This window comes from Micropterus salmoides, unplaced genomic scaffold, assembly GCF_014851395.1.
Source record: "Micropterus salmoides isolate LMB-PRFRI ecotype aquatic unplaced genomic scaffold, ASM1485139v1 Ms_hic_scaffold_1, whole genome shotgun sequence".
Lineage (NCBI taxonomy): Eukaryota > Metazoa > Chordata > Actinopteri > Centrarchiformes > Centrarchidae > Micropterus > Micropterus salmoides.
In genome coordinates, this window is record NW_024040040.1 from 13,522,012 (window position 1) to 13,542,948 (window position 20,937).

Sequence of the window (20,937 nt, forward strand, 5' to 3'; positions counted from 1 at the left end):
GGAGTCGGTGCATCCACTGGATGTTTCTACTTCCTGGAATATATGGGGGGTGATTAGTGCCACAAGGAGAAAAACAGTGGATGGAAATGGGAGGATATGGATGTTTGTGACAAAGATGTAAGCTTACTAATATAAACAACGTAATCATAATGTAAATTAAACAAAAAATCACAAAAAAATTTGATTTTCATCTCATTTTGGAAATTACTCTATTAATAGAGACACTATAGTAAACTAATCTATTAACAATGATACCAATGTAGAAAAATATGCTACAAAACAAAGCATGGTTACAAGATGTCCTCCAAACTCAACAATTGTTTTTGTATTTTCCCAGGAGAGTGAAAAAAATATAAGCATTTTCTGACACTATAGCCTTCCATAATTGTAAATAATCACTGTTACTTGTCAGCAATGTGAACCTGGAAATGTTCAGTAGGCCTACCCCAGTTTTCTGTTAGAAATGTACAGTATGGGACCCCAGCATTAAAAACTACCGAATGCTAACTTGCTGAACAACTGGCATCATTTACATATATTAGCATAATCATCTATATGGACAACATTTCAACAACGGCATATTTGGACAAAGTATGAGTGGTGTGGGGGCATACTGAGGATGCTGATGTGACATTTTCAAAATTCAAAATGGCTGTTTAAAGCAGAAAACACAAGAAAAGCTAATCTAATTTAATATTATTTAACCAGTGGGATTTAATGTAGGAAATCTTACACACCATAGGAAACGCTTTATGTGGACTTGGTCTGTCCTATATTCATAACTGACTATAGTCCGTCTGTTAAGGGTTTACATTTTTATTAGTGATCTACTTTGGCTGTAGTTGTATATGTGCTTGTAGACCCTTCAGGAGTGTGATTTCTGCTCAACCTTAAAACACGTGCACCTAATATGGCAACCTACAACCCTGGTTTAAGAGTCTCATGCTCATCATGGACTGAGAACACTCAAAAGGTCGGCCACAGACTCTCAATTGGTGTCTATGACAGATGCACATGGGAGAAGTTTGTGTTCAGGGCTTTCTGACAGAAAGACTTTCTGTCTTTCTTTTTTCCTAAACCTAACCAAGTAGTTTTGGTGCCTACATCTAACAAAGTAGTAAGGCAGAAAGGCTTTCCGGCAGAAAGCCCCAGGGGCAAACTTCTCCTGTGTGCGTGAGTGAGTTCTTTTGGACCTGCCCCTCTTTGATCACACTCTTCCTGATTGAGCTTACCGCACTCCGTTTTTCTAACCGCTGACGTTTTTCTTACATTTGCAATAGCCTATCAGTATAACGATAGCTTTGAATGGTTCTCCTAAAAACACCAGTGTCTCAAATGCACACTCTGTCCTTTATGATCTACAGAAAACATCTTTGTGAAAAATGTATTTGACATGTACTTTCTGCAGGACTGAAAGACTGCATGTTTCATTCATCCCAAGTGCCATGCTGTGCTTAATGGCAGATAGCTCTAGTGTACATTGGTTATGTACTGCACTGAACATTTTTCACATTTGCATATCTGTACATTTGTGCACATTTTCAACTAGTATGAAAAAAAACTTGTTCTGAGACTTATTCTGTGGATATTGTTGTTGATGTTGTCCTTTTGTATTTTGTTTTTCATTTGAAGCCTGACTGCACAGGTCAGTGGGACAATAAAGATAAACTAAACAAAAAGTAAACTTAAATGTTTTAGTTTGGCCTATATGCTAACACGGTTTATGACCTATTATGACCTATACTGCTGCCAGCCACCAGCCCCTTTTGGGAAGCTGTCATGTTGGCTATCTTTATTTAGCTAGACAACTAGAGGCTAGAGGCCTTTGTCACTTGAATGTAAGCATGTCGTTTTTGGTCATTTGCTAAAACGACTGATTGCGACACAGTTGTAATGCAACCTGCTGGTAAACTATATTAAGCACCTGTTAGATGACGGGAGTCGTTCTAGACAAGTCTCAGATTGACCTTCTGAAAAAATAAAACCCTAGTTTGTATCCAGTGCTCTTGACCTTGTGTGGGACATGCTGATTGTCATAAATAAAGATTGTCAGGCTTCTAGTGTGCTCATGTATGTAGCAATAAATGTGTGCTGTATTTTAGTATTCTCTTTTTTGTGCAATTTAATTCTATCCCATGCTAGGCTATGATATGGTAAACTGGAAAGTTTAAAAACTACCTGCTGATCTTTCAACTCTGCAACTGTAAAAACAAACATATTTTGATCCTTATGTGGTTTTCATATGGTTTCTCATAACTTATAGGCTGGTTATGTTGTAAAACATCTCACGCTATTCTTATCAAAACTTGTCAAAACTAAATAGACAAAAAGGTAAACAGAATACCTTTGCAACACAAGTAGACAAGTTAGCAGGGCTACCAAAATCAAGTCTCCTCCACTCACCTTGAAGGTCATAGTCTTCCTGCTGTCAACATGAGAAATGGCCCTACCTTTTTACACATCAAAGTTAGCTCGTATGCTCATTATACAATAGCCAATAAAATAGTGGTATTAATGACCCCTCATAAGATTTATTTTCTTCCACACTGGCAAATGGCATAGAAAGCAACAAATAAGAGAATTTACTTTTATGGCAGTAGTTCTTAAAGTGGACTTCAGGGACCATCAGGGGCCTCAGAGAGGGCCCTGGAGACAAGCTAGGGACTACAGTTATTTCAGTCTACAGTATACACAGGCAACAAGTTATTGGGGTTGTTGAAAAGAGTCACTCAGTCTGGGGTCTTCAAATACACATAATACATGTTTCCATAAAAAATGTGATTCTTCAGTTTTATACTTTACAAACAGGACCTTCGAGTGACACAAATACAGACAAAAACATTCCTTAGATTTTCTTTATTTCTTTCTTTCAATAGATTTTACACTATCTTGCTGGAACCAAAGAAACATTTGACTATAGAAACATAAAATAGCACAAAATATATGCAAAAAGAATACACTTAAAAATGATTACATTGAAACTATAAATCTGATGAGGGTCTTCTTGACAATTTATTTTTCTGTGTCTTTACTTTGTTGGTTGGGTACACTGCAACAACGATGGCACAGGCAGTCACCATTCATAACCTGCAGTCTCCAGTGTAGCGCCATCTGCTGGCTAAAGCTGTGAATTACAAGCTCCAAACTGTTCCATTGTAAGGCAATGGGACAAAAAAAAAAGATCTCACTACATATTTTGGAGACCAGAAGTAAAGATCAATGACTGTACACTCTGTTGCAGTCACCCCTTTTGGCTTTGTGATGTGCACATTAAAACCTTAAAAAATGATTTCAGATATAAAGATACATATTTGAAATGAAACTGAATAGGGATTTGAGATGAGAGACACGTTCAAGCCTCTTTAATAAATTTCATAAGAGCTCTTAAAAACATAAAACCTTAAGCACGATGGACTCAAGATAAGGCAAAGTGTTTGGATAAGCTGAGTCTGCTCAGTTGACCAACTGCTCAGAAAGTGCTTACATTTTTCTTTTTACCATCAGTCAATCATTGCCAACACATTTGAAATAAACATTACATCTCAAGAGGATTCCATACACAAAGGGCATTGTGGGTCACCAAATGAGGACATTTTTGTGTACAGACTTTTTTTTTCCACTAGAAACATTCAGTACGTTATAATTTAGTAAGAAAAGAAAATATTGTTTTCTCATGCAACATGTTGAATTAAAGTTATTCACCGGTAGTATCTGTTTTTGATTGATAAAACAGAATTACTGTACTAGCAGGGGGCCAGAAACCTCGAAACCAAATGAAAAACAGATCACATCCTTAAACAATATGAAAAGTGCAATCCTTAACTCTAGTGAATAAAATGTCTCAGTGTGGAACCTAAAGGTCCTGTGTCAGGGGAAGAGTTGTACATCTGAACTTATTAATTTATAGATTATTTAGTTCTTATATATATATTTATATATAATCTATGTAACATTGATGACTTTAAATCTATTTAAGTGTTACAGTCACAGCACTATAGAGGCTGTTATTTGCTAATGAAAATATTAGGTCATTGTCATAATCTCAGTGAAGAATAAGAAATGTTCATATCTTCTTTACAATCTACCTTGTGTACAGTGTTCTAGCAAAAAGAAACAGAAAATCAACATAACAATGTCATTTACAAAAATACCAAACTTTAGTAATTGCAACACTCAGTTGCCACAGCAACAACTTAATATTGTTATGAAATACTATTATACTAGAGTGAAAAGTACATCTTTTTTGAAATTTTCTTCTCTTTTTTTTTTGGTAAAATGTCATCTATACAATAAACATTTTTTTCCCAACAACACAAGCAACTCTATAACTATGCTCATTACTGCAACACCGTGATCTTTTTATCGATGAGAAGGCAAGAAAGATCCAGTAGCTTTCAATTGGTGGGTTGACTTTTAAAACCCCACCCCACAGACATGTGCGACTTCTCATTCGCTGACCTGACAGGTTAGACCTTGAAATGACCAACCGTGCAGAATGTAGCACAGCTCAATAAATTACATTCATTTCAAAATAGAATAGTTAACAACATTGTTTTGACTTAAATTTGACCAAGAGTAACATAAGATAAATTACAACAAAATAGAACTTTTACCACCTTCCACAAATATTACACACAAATCATAACGTATGTGAAGACAATCAGAGTGAATGGAACCAAAATGCGAAACTAGAGTGAAGCACTCTTGTTCCAAGGTATGATTGTGGATTGTCAATGTTAATCAAGCACCATGAACTTACATCAGAATTTTTGAAAAAAGGGAAAATAAGATTTAGTATCATGAGTTAAAATAAGCTATTCATAAAATGCAAAAAAACAAAAAGAAGAAAGGGTTGGTCTAAATTAATATAATAAGAATTTATGATCTGGGCTAAAAGACAGATGATTGTTCTGGGTAAAGGTGGAGATGGTGGAGGGTTTGGGGGGGTTCAAACATACCTTGATAATAGGACACAACACAAATTTTAAATAACTTTGAATACATTTCTAGAACCATGAATATAAACTCTCAAAATAAGAGACACTTAACATACATTACACGGTTTACAATACATTTTTTTTCTCACTCACGTTCCTCATGTAAACTACTCAAACCATGGTAAGAAACGATGGTACACCATGAAAGTCACCAAACATTCTACAAAGCTATTTTTGATTTGTCGTTTCTTTAACTTCTTTTGATTCGATAAAGTCACTTGTGATGTTAATGAACAGTTACTAGAAAACTACTTCCAGTAACGATTCGCAAAATGTGATGTCTTTCCGGAGAAGTCCATGGAGCTTCTGACAGCCAGTGTGTTGTGTCTGTGACTTTTAGTGATACGCTCTGGATGCATGTGTTGTTGATGAGCATTTTTTAGGCACTTCTACAGTTTTCTAAAATGGAACAGGATTATCGGTGATAGTAGGGTTGGACAGGACAACCGACGGTCACAGATAGCCCTCCAGTCGAAGTTCAAGTCATCTTTTGCTTGACGAGCATCGTCAAATGCACCGTTTTTTTTTGTTTGTTTAGTCTTAGCACTTAAGTCCCTCACCCACCCCCCCAAAACCTGTCCTTCTAGGCCCGGTATCATCATCACCCGCTAGACCTCGCTTCAAGTCCCAGTCTGCCGGCAGACCATCCGTCTCCAGATACGAACACACATGCACACACACACACAAGGCTTGGTTTGTCTGGAACGAGCCCTCAAGCTTTGTTAAGCCCTGGGCAGAGACCCAAGCCTTTAGGCTTTTCGGTAATGGCCACGACTATCTTCTGTCAACACTGGGCACTGTCTTCCCCAGTCCCGACTACATGCAAAAATCCCTGCACAATCTATCCCACCACTCCTCCTGAACAAAGAACCCAGCACTGAAGCAAATAAAGGGTGCGTTGTGAGCAGCTTTTGCAATGGCAAAAGAGAAAAAAAAATTTTTTTTAATCAGGGTGTTAAAATGTGGCTTTGTGTTCTGGCAGGTTGATTCCACTGACCTCTTCCAAACCGCAACTTTGGCAAGATGTTTCCGGAGATGAAAAGTTGGCAGGACGGGGGGAGGGGGGAGGGGAGCATAAGCTTCATCATGGCATCTTAACAGCATCTGGGGCAGATGAGGGCCACAGAGTTACCCTCGTTGGGACAGTCACATTAAGAAAACATGAGCCCGTCTGCCCCAAGGACATTCAACTTTGTAGAGAGAAAAGCAAAGATTGAAAACCCTCTTCAAAGCACAGAGTGCGTCGGTGTGGTTGTGCACGGGTTTTTCTGTGACTCTTCCTGGTTTCCACTTCAACATTAAGCACTAAAGTTCTCATATAGTGCAAATCAATCATCTTTTTCATTACTATCCAAAGGGATGAACATTGTGCAGCGGTTTTTAGAATAAATATGAAAGAGAGGGGATCCACGGTACTCTGGGTGAACAGTTGGTAAAATGACCTCTATAGTGTGTCTGCTATGTATGTAGTACTATACATAAGAATATTTTTGACTTTTTCATGTTAATATTTTTTTTCTAGCAATACATACAGTATATATCTTTTTGTGTGTGTGTGTGTGTTACACCGGCACTGCAGTTCTTACGGTTAAATTGAAGTGTTACACTCTTAGCATGCAGGTTGCTGGACCTCTATGGGAGAGGTAAGGTAGTATTTACACATGGGCTGTTTTGGGTTTCCTAGTGCAGCTTCGTGACACTCCATTCCCTTTGTGACACTTACTTCAGGATGATCTGGAGGAGAGAGAAACAAGACGAGGAAGGAGAGAACACAAAGAGAGAAAGATTTAGTTTACCTGTAAGAGATATATATATATATATATACTCACATGTATAACATAAAGTAACATAATGTGTTCTAAATATGCTTTGCCATGGCTCAGTACATGAGTGTGTGAGAGTGAAATTTCAACTGATTTTGATTAATTAAAACATATAATATATGTAACAACATAAGTACACAGGATTGATGCTTTTATTGTTTTTGGTGTCCCCTTAAGATCTGGGTCAAACAGTATTTTCCGTTTTTTCGCCTATTTAAGACTTCAGCGTGCGTTAAACAAATTGCTTCTCAGATCCTATAACGATGCCTGAAACGACAATGACGTATTTTTGTAACTTCCCTGAAACAAACAATCTGACAATTTTGCCTACTTTAGGGAGCAACTGGCCAGGTGTGGAGGTGTGAAAGCAGCCAGGCATTCTCTTATGGTGTTATAGTTCATTTGCTCTGTTCTGGTGGACGAGTTGGTAGATTTGTTGCGTTTTCCCAGTTTAGCTCACATTCGCAGAGAACGCCTTATAGTTGGGTCAGATTGTGGTCGGACCATGTTCCCACCACAAACAAACCACTTCAGAATTATTTTGTAAGCACTTCCTCTAAAGGATCTTGGGGTGGTAGTATGTTGAGTATGCTTGCTGGGTTCAGATCTGCCCGAATGGATCATACCAAGAGGGGAAAAAAACGAACCAGACTCCGATTCAACCAAACTACAAAACGCAAGTCTGTCTTTATTCTTGTAGACTACGCAGGACGCAAAAGGCAGAGTTCTTGGAGAGAGCATAGCAGTGGGATGCAGCCTGGAGAAGGCTGTGACAGAAGGCTTTTAACACCACCAAGTATAAACACTTTTGCCTGTAGATGTGATCGGACAACACATAGTTTGGCCATGTTTGTATTTTGTTGAAGCATTTAGCACATTTCGGGATCAGGTGGGGGGGGTTTGTACCTCAACAACGGCGTCCTAGAATGTTGAGACACTTGCAGACAAATATTTGTCAATGAGCAGTACTTTCCTGTCTTAGCTGTTGAGTTGCAGTTTCGCCACCTGCCTAGTGTTTCATGCAGATAAGAGCAAAACCTTCTAATTATTTGCAAATAGCCTTTGACCCAGGTCTGGTCACCTCTGCGTGTATTCTCTCATTTGGAGATAAAGACTAATGTCACACACAACAAAGAGAGAGAGAGAGAGAGAGAGAGAGAGAGAGAGAGAGAGAGAGATGGGGAGAGACAGAGAGAGAGTATAGACTGGAAAGACATGTAGAAGAGGTGCGGGCTGCCGTCCTGTGGTTGCCACTGGCAGCAAGCCAACACAGAACAAAGCCGCATGGTGCTTGTTAATAGACAACAGACAGCCAGCAAAGGACAGAAGCCACTGGTCACATTGCACATCACATAAGGTCACCACAGGTAGAGAGACTGTGATGTGCACAGGCTCAGAGGACAGCCTGCTCCATAGTGCGGTATGGAAATAGGAAAGGATTATTGGGTGCCAGATGGGTGGGATCAGGCAGATAGGATGGTACACCCCGCCCGTCTGGTACCACAGGTAGGTAAAAACAAACAGGCTTGAACTGTATTCTTTTTCTTTTTTACAGATTAATATCAAATTAATATTCTAATTGCATTTGCTCTGTCTGTTAATTTGCATAAATGTGATGAGAATAATGACAGGTTCCCTCCACAGGGAGGTGAGAGATTGAATCCTGGTCCCGAAGAGCTGCTCAATATAACAATCTCTACATCTATTTCATTCTAACAACTTATCTTCCTTATCTTATCGGTTCAGTAGCCGGTGATCACAGTCCGTAAAGTATGTGATGTAATTCCATATTCCGACAGTCGAGGTCGCTGCAACTTCACAATCTCCAGCAAGAGCACTGACATTACCAGAGACCCCTGCACTGTTAGCACATGGTTAATGTGAGCTGGAACATGGAATCATGTGATTGGTTGCTGCTTGTCATATCACAATGCCAGTTCAGAGGGTCATGAGCTGACCAGTCTCTGAACCTCTGTAACATCCTGTCCCTCTATGCATGTGCATTACTCCCTATTTATCTTTTTTTTACGTGAGGTAATCAACACATTCATCTTGCAATGCTTAGTTATTTTATCTCGAGTTACAGTAAATGCGCATGCTATAATTATTACTACGAACATTTAATTCAAGTTCTGTCCAAATTGTTTTGAAAATAGCCACATAAACAATTTAGAAGATGCTAACAGCTGATGCTAAGTGGCTAACATTAGTACACACAGTTTGGGAACGGTTGTCTTTCGGCAAAAACAATAACATCAGCTGCATGTGCCGTACAAAAAAATTATTCTGAAAAGCCATACAATGGCTATGACTGTAGTAAACAAGGCGTGTACTGCATGCAGTACAGCTGGGGGGGTCGGGGGAGAAACAGAGGGGGACAGAAGGAGACAGACAGTGTTGGCTGACGTCAGTGTTTCTCCGGCTCCTTGTCCCACATGCATCTTTAAAGAGGAGCTCTGCTTCCTGCTGCTACTGCTGCTGCATGCCAATTACAGGAAGAGACGGTGAGTCACAGGAAGTGCACACACTGCTGGCCTATGAGGGGCAATAAAGCACAAGGTACTGGGGCTGGATCCTTAGTTAATGACGGAAAGGGCATCCCAGAGAAATTTATTTTATTTTATTTTATTTTAAAATGAACCTATGATTATTATTTTTTTACACTGAGAGCTTCCATGCTTTTTTTTAATTACAGAAATGTAGGAACTGTTTTTTAAAGGTATTCCTAGATTTCAACTTTCTAAAATTGTTAAATTTAAAATACCTAATCTTCATTCTCTAACTTAAGTTGATATTAATATATTTCTCTTTACATTGAGGCCAAAGTTGAAGAATATCATTAGTCAGACAAAGTGGTACAAAAATAAGAACTTTGGTTAAACACATACTAAGAACTCATCTGTTCATCTCTGTGTCCTCAAGGCACCTCTATACTGAACTACCAGTAAATGATTGCCAGCAGTGTGAGGCCAGAGTGCCAGCATTGTGCTGAAATTTCCAGGTTTAAAATGGGGCATCCGTGCGTCACTCTGGCATTCAAACCTGGCCCTCCTTCCCTGGCTCCTGCTGACACACAGCAACAGGAGAGCCGCCGATCAGAGGCCATTTTTAGACAGCTCCTGTGATCATTCTTCCTGTGTCTGTCTCACCCTGACAAGCGTGCCCTGTAACATCCTCGTACCATTTATTCTCTCTTTTATCCCGCGGCCAGAGAAAAGGTAAAAAGGTGAAACTGGGAGGAGTGGAAACAGAACACAAAAACCAACATGGCGGCTGCTCAGAACCAGCTGTTAAGTGCGGCCTTTATGTATTTGCTTGAATGTGTGTGTTTGCATAGCACACAAGCGGTACAAATGATGCCCCCTACTGCAGATGGAGAGGCTTATTTGACAACAACAAGAAAAGTGGAAAATAAAACTTAAAACAGAACATGCAAAACAAAACCAGGAAGTAGTGCAACACAACACAACTACTACTTTGCAAATGTGGGAGCTCTGAAGAAGTGCACATTGGGAGCGCCTAATGGGGCTAAGTACAGTGTTTTACAAGAAATACAATACAGTGCACTGGCACTGGCTCACTCAGGTAGATTCTACCCATAATAAATCCACTCACAGGCTTTCATGCCAGTGTGAGCCCACCTAGGCACATGGATGGATGGATGGATGGATGGGCCTGGACTAAGGCTCAGCTGCAGGTTATTGCAGCTCACTATTAGGAGGCAGTACTTATTCAGAGCTCCAGGGACTGATGAAAGAAAGCTTTAAAAGGAGCAAACCTGATTGGCTGGTGCTGTTGCTGCGTAGGGGACACTTGTGGCAGGAGTTGTTGCTGCAGAGACAGTAGCAGGCGTAGCACTGTACATCATTGGGACTTTGTTTTGAGGGTGGGAAAGGGGGAGAGGGAGGAGGAGGAGGAATGGGGGAGAGGGGAGGAGGTGGTAGCGATGGACAGGTAGGTGGAGCATTATGGTAACCATGGCAACCGTTGTGGTGTGTGTGTGTGTCGACGGTATCATTTGTTGTTGTTGTTGTTGTTGTTGATGGTGGTGGTGGAGGTGGAGGTGGCGGATGTTACAGAGAGCCAGCAAGCCATCGTTAGGGTTACACCGGCAGATGGCATGCAACCATTCACAATGCAAAGCAAGAAGGACAGAAAGAAAGAAAGAAAGAAAAGAGAGCATGGGAGAAAAAAAAACAAAAACAAGAGGAGAGAAGCTGATTACAATCACAAATAAGGAAATTTATACGGAAAATCAGTTTGCTGTTTTTCCCAGAGAATTTGAGGGGCACAAGACACCAATTACAGTGAATCAATGACATTTTTGGCAGCAGGGATGGGAATTTTATTTTTCAAATCCACGTGGGCTGGCAAGTTGAACAGTAAGAAGAATGTGGAAAAAACCCAGGCGGCTACTTCATTGACAATGCCAAAAACATGCAACACTGATGGGATCGTTGCATCATTAGTATGCTACAAATCATTAACCTAGTCGTAATTTTTTCTTTCCATTTGCTAATGGAAGACCTGCTGGTTAGCCGACTGGGACTTTTTTGCAATTCCCATCCCCTTTTAGCAGAGACAAATGCTCCAGTTATGTGGCTGAAAAAATTTCTCTGGGAAACTGATTTAAATTTCCTGATCAACACAGCACAGCAAACAGAGAGTTGCTATCCTACAGCTTAAGGACAGATCAGGGTGCAGTATTTAATCCACACTACCATTTTTAATCATAAACAAACAGTCATTAGCAAGAAGGTCAGTAGAGAAAGAAGTCACAACTCTTTCAGGTGATACAAAATGGTGTTTCATATCTCAGCCTAAGAAAATGGACAGGTTGATGACAATTTCTTAGAGCACATGTTAAAAGGTTTCACCATCGCCACAGGCGGTGCTGCGATGACTTTTGTCTCACCTGCAAGGGCTGCAAATATTGCCCCACTCATCCCACTCCAGTCCCCCCGCCCCACCACTCTTATACATCGAGCCAGTGTGTGTGAGAGAGCAAAGGGAAGGTCAGAACCTACCAAGACTGCTAGCAGGAGTCATGCACAAGACTGACCCTGTTGTGTTCATGCAGAGAAAGACAGAGAGAGAGAGAGGGAGGGAGGGAGACAGAGAGGGAGAGAGAGGTGGAAATAAATGGGTTAATTGAGGGAGGAGAACAACAAGGTTAGACAAGACAAAAAAAAAATAATGCTTGAAGACTTCCCTCAGCTCAGATGCTACTGTTACACCGGTGCTGTCACCCAGTTATGAATGCAGTTAACAGTAGCAAGCAGAGGAATTTAGTTATGGTATTATTTGTTAAAAGTACTGCTTATATACCACGGCAGCTAAATCAAACATAAAGAAAACGTAAGTATATTGTAGCATATGTAATTGTGGCCAAGTTTGGCATGTTGCAAAGCTGGTTCAATTAGTTTATTGGTTACTGTTTGCAGATGTGAAGGAAATGATAATCATAAATGTATTTAAATTGTGCACGCTAACATACATTTGTACTTTATTTACTTAAAATTGTCATTCTGTTTCTCCAGAATTTTTTGCGTTGAGTTTTTCCTTATTATCTCAGTTTGAAGGACAGAGAGTGTCATTTGTTGTACAGATTATACAGCCCAGTGTCACAGATTTGTGATTACAGGTTATATAAATACACTTGACTTGACTTGATCAACTGTTTACTTTCCATTCATTTTAAATGTCTTCTGTGGCCACATAATTAGCTGCACTTGTACATTTATATATATGCTATAAAAACTTTGAGATAAAATAATGAAAAAAATCTAAATAAGTAATTTCTAGAAAAAAAGAAAGAAATAATAGCGAGACTAAAACTAAAGAGGTGACAGAGACAAACAGCATGCAGTGTGTGCACAGGCTTCCATCCACATTTGGAAAAGGATCAAACAGGAAGATGGGTAGGGTTTACTGCATCACAACCATTCAGATACATCACAAAGATTTTACAGTATTACTTCAAATATCTGATGTGACTGTCTGACGGTTTAGGTGCCTACAGGACATGGGTGGAGAAACACCACCCTTTTCATATCAGATTTGTTTAAAAGAATTAAATAAAATGAGCGAACACGACTTTATCCCTGAGCTGCTTCCCACACACAGATACAGAGCGAGGCAGGGATGAGGGGCTGTCAGGCATCTCACACCACATGGAGACACACACAAATAGAGCAGGTAGATAGAAGAGAGAGGGATGGCAGTGTCCTCCTCCTGACTCTGTGTGGCTACAGGCTACAGTATTAGCTGCAGTTAACTCATTTAGCGGGTGACCTGAAGGGCTTAAACTAATGTTAGTTTCTATGAGGAGTAGACAGAGAAAGGGGAAAGAACTAAAGAAGAATAAGGCAGCAGTCTTGAATTCATTTGGGTAAAAAAATTTGTCTTTTTTCTGTATCGTCTGTCAAGACAGATTAAATACAAACTGACAAGGCTACATTTGCTCAAAAGTATAACTCATTATAACCTTTAAAATGCTTTACTAAATATAGTTACAGAGCCTTTGTGTTGGAAATATCTGGGCTTGTTTTGCTCTTTTGTATGCTTGGGCGTTAGTATTGTGGTAATAATGTATCAGAACTTGTATTGCTCTTATCAAAGCCTGCACTGCCCTTCCACCTGGCAGCGGTTACATGTTTATATTGGCAGGCACTAGATCAAAGTTAAGGGGTGCCACTGTGAATAGCTCAAACATTAGCACACACTCAAATGAATCTCTTTCAAAAACAGAGTGTAGAACTAAACAGACTTAACTGGTCATGAGAGTTGCTCTCACGTCAGCATGAAAACCCCCAAAAAGATACATTTGTGGTGGATGGGTGGTTAGCTGAGTACATTCAGTGAGTGCATCTGTGTGTGCTTGCATGCTCCGCATACCTGAGTGCTTTTATCTGCATCTGTGCACCGTGTGTATCGATCGGGAGCTCTTACCTGTGGGAAAGAAATGAGGCTGCTGGAGCTGTGCGTTGGCCAGCGCCTGCTGGTAGTGCAAAACACTGGGGTTGAACAGGGAGCTCGCTCCGTTGCTCTTCTCAAGTGCTTGTCTCTTTGGTAGGGGCTGGAGGACGCCGTGGGGGAACGCCTATCCACCGAAAACACACACACACACACACACACACACACACACACACACACAGATACACACACACAACAGAAGCACAGTAGATTTGAACTGTATACTTAAAACACTGATATTTGTAAAATCTAATTTGTCTATGCACAGCACAACAAGGCAAAAATGGAAACTTGCTGTAACTATCACAAGGACAATGAGAAACTACACCATAGCAAGGCAATCAACAATACATATAATTGAAAGTAGAGTGATTTTAACATTACACTGTAGTTGTTCATTTAATAAACATACAGTACAATCTAGAATTGTCACTGCTGATCATAAATGATACAAATTTATACTTTAAAAGTGTCTTACAGGGTTTCACAAAAACAAAAGAGCCAACTTAAATTTTGTGAGTGGCTACAGTACAATTAAAGAAGCTACATGCAAAGCAAAAGGTGAAAGGTCAAAGTACCAGGTCTACAGTTGCCTCGAGGGGTCGCTTCATTGCTTTGGCAGTCGACTGAGTCTTTAATTAGCAGGCAGCGAGCACATGATGGCAGTGGGCCAATGGGATTCAAGCGTATTAACATACAGGTAACAGCAAGCAGAGGTGCGTCATGGGGGACAGCATTGCATTTGTGGATAGGTGAGAAGGAAAAAAACAAAAACAAAAATAATCTGAATGCAAGTATACCACATACAAAACAATAGACATGCACATAAACAAAAAATTGTTTTGTTTACTTTAAAGAAACATTGCTACTTTTTGAATTAGTACAAAAGCAAAAAAAAGCATCTACATTAACCTTTTGGTTAAAAAAGCAAGATACTACGATGTACTTCAAAACTACTGGGAAAGCATTTAGTAGTAACGTCAACTATTTCTGAACAAGTTAATCACTTTTTTTTTATATCTACGCAAGAAGAAAATGCAGTAAACACAACTGATTCAGATTAGATAGTGGGCTGACACTTTAAGTGAAATATGAACACAGGTTCTCTACAGCTTTCAAAAAAACCTACAATCCTACACACATAATTACAGTGCTCGTGGAGTACTCTATTTGATGATGTGCGGTGGATTTGGGGCCTGAGAACTGTCTAAAACACCCACAACAGATTGGTATGTGAGTGAGCCCTGGTCAAACCCCCTCAATATACCGAACTCTGCCATCACAACCTGCTGCAAGACCTGGACACGTTTGTGTAGGCAGGTTTTAAACTACAGGTACTACTAGCGAGAGGGTGTCGAGGTGTTGTCGCCCACGCAGCAGCAACAATAAGTAGTCCTAACAATCCTAACATGAAGTAGTTTAACGACCACATCCTTTTTTCTTTTTTTTTGCAGAAGCCGTCGGTTCAGGTCTAGTGCTTGTAATAAGTGACAAATCCTCAAACTAAATCTGCGTCGTGAGCGCGTGTGGCTTGTTAGTGTGATCAATGAACGTGGGGAGGTGACACAATGTGAGGCAAAGCTAGAGTTCAATCACAGAATGTGGAGCTCTGTTTATTCTTACGTTCCTCCTAGCTACAATAACTATCTTAAAATCTAGAAGCAATTAAACCGCAAGAGACCTAATGTCAGATAAATTGTTTTATTTCAAGTGATTGCTTTTGTTAATTTCTTAAAAAACGTCCTTACATTCGATGTCGCTGCTGAGAGGAAAAAAAAAAAGATGACATGGATGTGATGAGCACAGCACTTAAGGGGTCCATGCACAAGCCTCTTGCTTCATGTATGTGCATTTTCTATTAGCATAAAATGATATACAGTATATCCTATTAAAGAGCAACAACGCATTGCTGATGCACTGTAGTGTTAACACACTTAAAACGCTGTGGTTAGGCAAAATGGAAGATGGTCATTTAAAGTGACATGAAAAGCAAAAGATGACCGCAATTGACTTGCAATGAGGAAGAAGATCACAGGATGGCAAGCAACATATAATGTGGCACAGTAAAACAACATAATCTCGCTAATAGGATCGTCTTACTGTAACTGTATCATTAATGTGTAACCTTATCTACAGTACACTTTGGTCTGTTTGCTTTAGATTAAAATAAGTGAATTATGGATAATGTTGTTACCTATTTGCAGCAGTGCAGCAATACAGGTTTTATGGGTCTCTACTTCAATAAAAATGCTTCATCTAAAGGCTAAAGGCTAAAAGAAAATTGGATTAAAGGTGCTGACTAAATGACTCATTGTCCTTAGTTTAACTCTGCTCACCTCTAACGCTTGTAAGAGCTGATGGTAAATTGGGAATTGGGTCATAAAGTTGATAAACTGGGGCATATGAGGAACACAAGAGGAGTAAGAGGCATAGGATTGTAAGGAAAATGCCCTAGGAAGATAAACTAAATCTTTGTTTGACAAAGTATTGTGTACAGTACCTGATGGGGAAGTTGTTGAGCTAAGGTACTCCATGTACTGAAAACAGTGCTGACAGGTCAATCAGGTTATAGGTCTCAGGCTCTCTTTTCCTTGTTTTTCCTGCTTTCATGCAGCTCCTACAGTGTGCACAAACCAAACTAACCTGAAGTCACGGTCGCCTTATCGTCCGCACTGTGGACTTAATGGAGGAAGGACAGGGAGAGCAAGCAGCGATGGAGCCAGCCAATGAGAGAGGTATGTGCAACGCGTAAAGCATGCCCATGCCATGGAGGAAGAAATTCAGTCAGCACACTGGCGCAGTACAAGGTGTGCGAGTGCAGCAGCCAACGAACCATTCAAAAGAAGCCACTCGGAGTCTGGGGGAGGGTGGGGCACAGCCGAGACACACTGCCAAACCCTCCTAAACTGTCTGTCTGCTTACATTTCTGTCTATCTTACTGTTTGCCTGACTCTTCCTCAGCCTGTTGTGGGATTTTTCCAACTAAAGGCAAAGGAGGGTAAACCCCCACCTGTGAGGCTACAGCCTCATCCATCCCTGATTCAATTTGCACTGATCTGCAGAGAGCTGCACTTATCATTGAGAGCAGGGGGAGGTGGGATGGAGGGTGAGCCAGCACATTGTCTCTGTATGAACCAAGGGCATTGGAAAATAAAAGCAGACTGCAGTGAGATAATAACAGATTGTTCTTGCGGCATTATACTCATGCGTTTAGGTCTCACTAAACCCTGTTTATTGTATACAACGGCCTCACTTTGGGATGACTATTGTTAGTGAATTGTACATTGGAGTCCTCTAGAATAAACCAGTAGAGGTGGGTATGTTTAATACAGTAATAAAGCAGTGCTCCACATTTTATGTTACTGTGGGTGTCATCATCAACAGCATGTGTACGCCAAGATGATTTGTAACAATGTCACGTATATTCAGTGAGCCCATGTGTGGCTACGTGTACCTTAATTGGTACAAAGTGTATCATAGAAAGTGTTGGACTGTGTCCGATCAGTTACAGTCTGTATTCTGGGACATTCAACAATCTCTGATGTCTAATTGAAACAATATGTGCTTTGTATAAAGTCAGGTTGCTGCACCTAGGCACGGCAGCTTTGAACAAGAATCCCTGTGCTAATATGACTGTTATTAAGGGAGAGTATAATACTGTTTGTTTTGCTCTTCAACAAACATAAAGCCTCCAATAATAACTTGATGCTCTGTAAAAGCCTCCCTGGATATTGTAACGAAGGCTCTTATTGGAAAGTTCAAGGTATTCTGTATATAAGCACTATAAAATAGCCATTATTTTCCCATCCAGACCTTACAAGCTCTTGCAATATATGTATTCTAAACAAGCAGAAACTTTGTGAGATTTATGACAAGAACAGTATGTGTGCTTCCTGCTCTACCACTGTACAGACACAGGGTACAGTACGTAGTCTGTAGTGCTGCGCTCTCACCATGGCTGCAGCTGTGGCGGCGGCTTGCGCTGCCACAGCTGTCTGGTTGGCCTGGTGTTGGGCGGCCTTAATCTTGGCCTGCAGGTGGGCCGGGGGATGGAAGTACTTGCACTTCTCGCGGGAGCAGCGGCTCTTGATGTAGTCCATGCAGACGGTGACTGTGTTGTCGCTGGTGTCGATCATGGGGCTGTCGCTCGGGTGGGCGAAGCGGCAGTCAGTCTCACCGCGAGCGCAGTTGCCGCGCTGGAACTCGCGGCAAACCTGGGAGCAGGAGAGTTGGTTGGACAAACACACACACACACATACACACACACACACACACACACACACACACACACACACACACACACACACACAGCTTTTAGTACATGTCAGCAAAGTTACAATCACAAGGAACTGCATAATACTCACTGCACTGGCAGCATCCAATTGAATTTATTTTTTGTCATCCTCTCACTGTATTGTATGCTCAACCAACTAGCACAATTCAGGCAGCTATTAAAATCTTGATGATATTGGATTTTTTTTTTTAAGTTTTTGACATTTTAGTATCTGACTGTTTCAAAAATAAGTTTCTTAATACATATTCAAATAATGCATGGTAAGGCCAACTAAGGCCTTTGTACACCAGGTGCGATATTTTTGGACCAGAGTGTTTTTTTTAAATGAACACTCAAATATAGGATGTCTTGCACACAGAATTGAGGATTGTCATGGCTACAATACTTTTGTAAAAATGAGAGGCCAGCTCATTTTCTGTATTGTTGATTAATTTACATAAATGCTGTTGACGTGATGTGTCCATAACTAACATGGTGTCTGAGCAGCAAAAAGTTTAGTGTTTGGTCACAAATAGTTGTTTGCTATGTTATCAGTCTCTGTTGATGTGTGTGCTACTCTCATGTGAAGTACTGTAAGTCCATAATTCTGCTTCAACCTTTGTTTACAGTGGAGGGTGTTAGAAGAAGGTGGAAAAACCTCCAAAATTCATATATCAGGTATCAGGTATTTGTTTTCCTGCTTCCAGAAAACAAACACAATACTAATATATAAAGGCTATGTTGCTCTTAGTCTAATCCACATCATAGGAGATAGAGCGTACGAAAGGTTTAACTTTATTCTGCGCTCCAGACTCGCACCAACACTTTTAAATACAGACAATAAATGGACTTGGTGTGAAAATGTAACTAAACTGCGATGTGTGCAAAACCAAAATGATTGTGAAATCACTGAACCAGTCACCTGTTCAGAGGCCTGGGCATAATCATAGGGGGATCTGCTTTTTACTTGCACTCTGGGAGTGAGGCAAACACTGTACACACACACACACATTCACACACACACACGTGTGCACATACATGCTGGCTTTGTGTGGGAGTGTCTCAGAGGGATACTGTTTCATTAGAGCCAACTTCATTCAGTTGCTAAGTGATAGCACTCCTGGAGAAAAACACATACAGGCACACACCTACGCATCACCTCCAGGTCTTATGGAGATTACTGTTTATCTTTATAAATGTAGTGGAGAGAGAAAAAAACCCTCCCCTTTCACAATCACAAAGCTATTCTCATTCAGAGTTGCTTGCCAGGGGGCAGATGGCGATGGCTGAAGTTGTTGTAATTGTCCCAGTCTAACTGTGGCTGTCTAGCAAGTACCAGTTTGTGTTGAGCAAATTCCAATTTAAATGACTATAATCTCACACTATCTCTTTTTTTTCAAATTATGTTTCTGATACACAGATCAAGTGAAGAGCATCATTCACATCTGTATATAAAAGATGTAGATGTGTACACAGTCTTATTCTTATCTTTCTAATTCTTATATATTTATTTAATGTGTGGTTTCTTATCTGTTGCGTTTTATCTGGATCTGCTGTAACAGGTGAATTTCCATTGTGTGGAATCAATACAGTCTATCTTATCTTAACAGTGTTGTTTTGGTGGTACGTGGCAGTATAAACAATCACTGCAGTTATTACACAACATGTAGTATGATGTGAGATTGATTACTTTAAGTAATGAATTACTTGCTTATGAAACAGATAGCTCAAAACCTGCTCATCTCTTCAGGTCCTTGTCAAGGGCAATTTATACAATAACTAGTTGCATTCAAAAAGTGAATTCAAAGGTTAAAGATGTGCTTTAAAGGATTCCCATACAGTGTCAACTCCTGTGGTAACCAAGGAGATAGTTCATATGTTATATTGTTTTCTTTTTTGTATTGCACAGTATGTAGAAAATCTTTTCAGAATATTACGCATGTATTTGTGACTATCAAAACCATAATACCCAGAGGTTGTCCTGTGAATGCTCTGGAGCTAATAATGATACAAATTAGCACCACGGATCTGTTGTATCTCTTTGACATCCATAATCACAGTAAGATGTTACCACAATTATACTTCACGACCTCAAAGAGAACATTAGCTATGATTAGCTGTCATACACGTCTTGTCTAAGGAGAGGGAGGACTGTGATCAGGTAGGTCACCTCCAGCTTGTCGGTACGCAGCAGTTTCTGGTTGGAGGAGGAGCTGCCGGTCATGGAGACGGGCGGGCTACCGGGGACGATGCAGGGGGTGCTGGGCAGGATGTCTGTGGGCACCAGGCCCATGCTGTGGGACATGGGAGTCAGGTAGGGTGTGTAGCTCAAACCCGCACTGGAACCCAGGCCCTGACTGACTGGAAATGTCTGCTGTAGATGGAGAGAAAAGACAGTTTACCAATACTTAACGGGACAGCTACTCTATGTTGTCGTGACTGCTCTATAAAGATATTCTGTCTGCTTTGCTTTCCTTGTTTGAGCTATTTGTCACATTCTTAATTTAAATGGTAGACATGGACAAAGTAATAGTTGGCATAGCGTAAAATGGTGGAAGTAGTGTGGAAGTGGAGGGTGAAAGGCAGAAAGAGGGCATAGAGATGGAAAAGAGGGAGAGAAGTTAGAAGAAAGAGACACAAGAGACACAAGAGGTGAGAGAGAGAGAGACGGGACAAGAGAGGAATAGGTCTCAGAGAAAAAGTGGAGAGAGGGAGGGCAGAAATAAGAAAAGAGTTTTTTTTAACCTCTATCTATCCTGGGAAGATTTTACTGAGCAAGCATGTTCTTTTTCAGCTACACCCAGCCTTACATTGATGCAGTTCAACACGTTCACACCTGGCAGCTGCCCAGTGCAACCACAGTGTACCA

General features: G+C 40.4%; 1 protein-coding gene across 13 annotated transcripts in view; it reads right to left on the minus strand.

Moving 5' to 3' along the window:
- Positions 1–2,841: 2,841 nt before the first annotated feature.
- Positions 2,842–20,937, minus strand: part of mbnl2 (muscleblind-like splicing regulator 2) — a 53,138-nt gene continuing 35,042 nt past the window's right edge. For 2 of the 13 annotated variants that reach the window (XM_038718771.1, XM_038718779.1), the window contains exons 4-9: positions 20,239–20,442; positions 17,749–18,009; positions 14,374–14,427; positions 13,772–13,922; positions 11,848–11,883; positions 2,842–6,731 (exon numbers count right to left, since the gene is read on the minus strand). In XM_038718771.1, the coding sequence (XP_038574699.1) occupies positions 6,607–6,731; positions 11,848–11,883; positions 13,772–13,922; positions 14,374–14,427; positions 17,749–18,009; positions 20,239–20,442 (831 nt within the window). In that variant the 3' untranslated portion in view covers positions 2,842–6,606. Of the gene's footprint in view, positions 6,732–10,598; positions 10,694–11,847; positions 11,884–13,771; positions 13,923–14,373; positions 14,428–17,748; positions 18,010–20,238; positions 20,443–20,937 lie in introns of all 13 variants that reach the window. The other 11 variants (XM_038718790.1, XM_038718840.1, XM_038718806.1 and 8 more) reach the window with 11 other exon arrangements.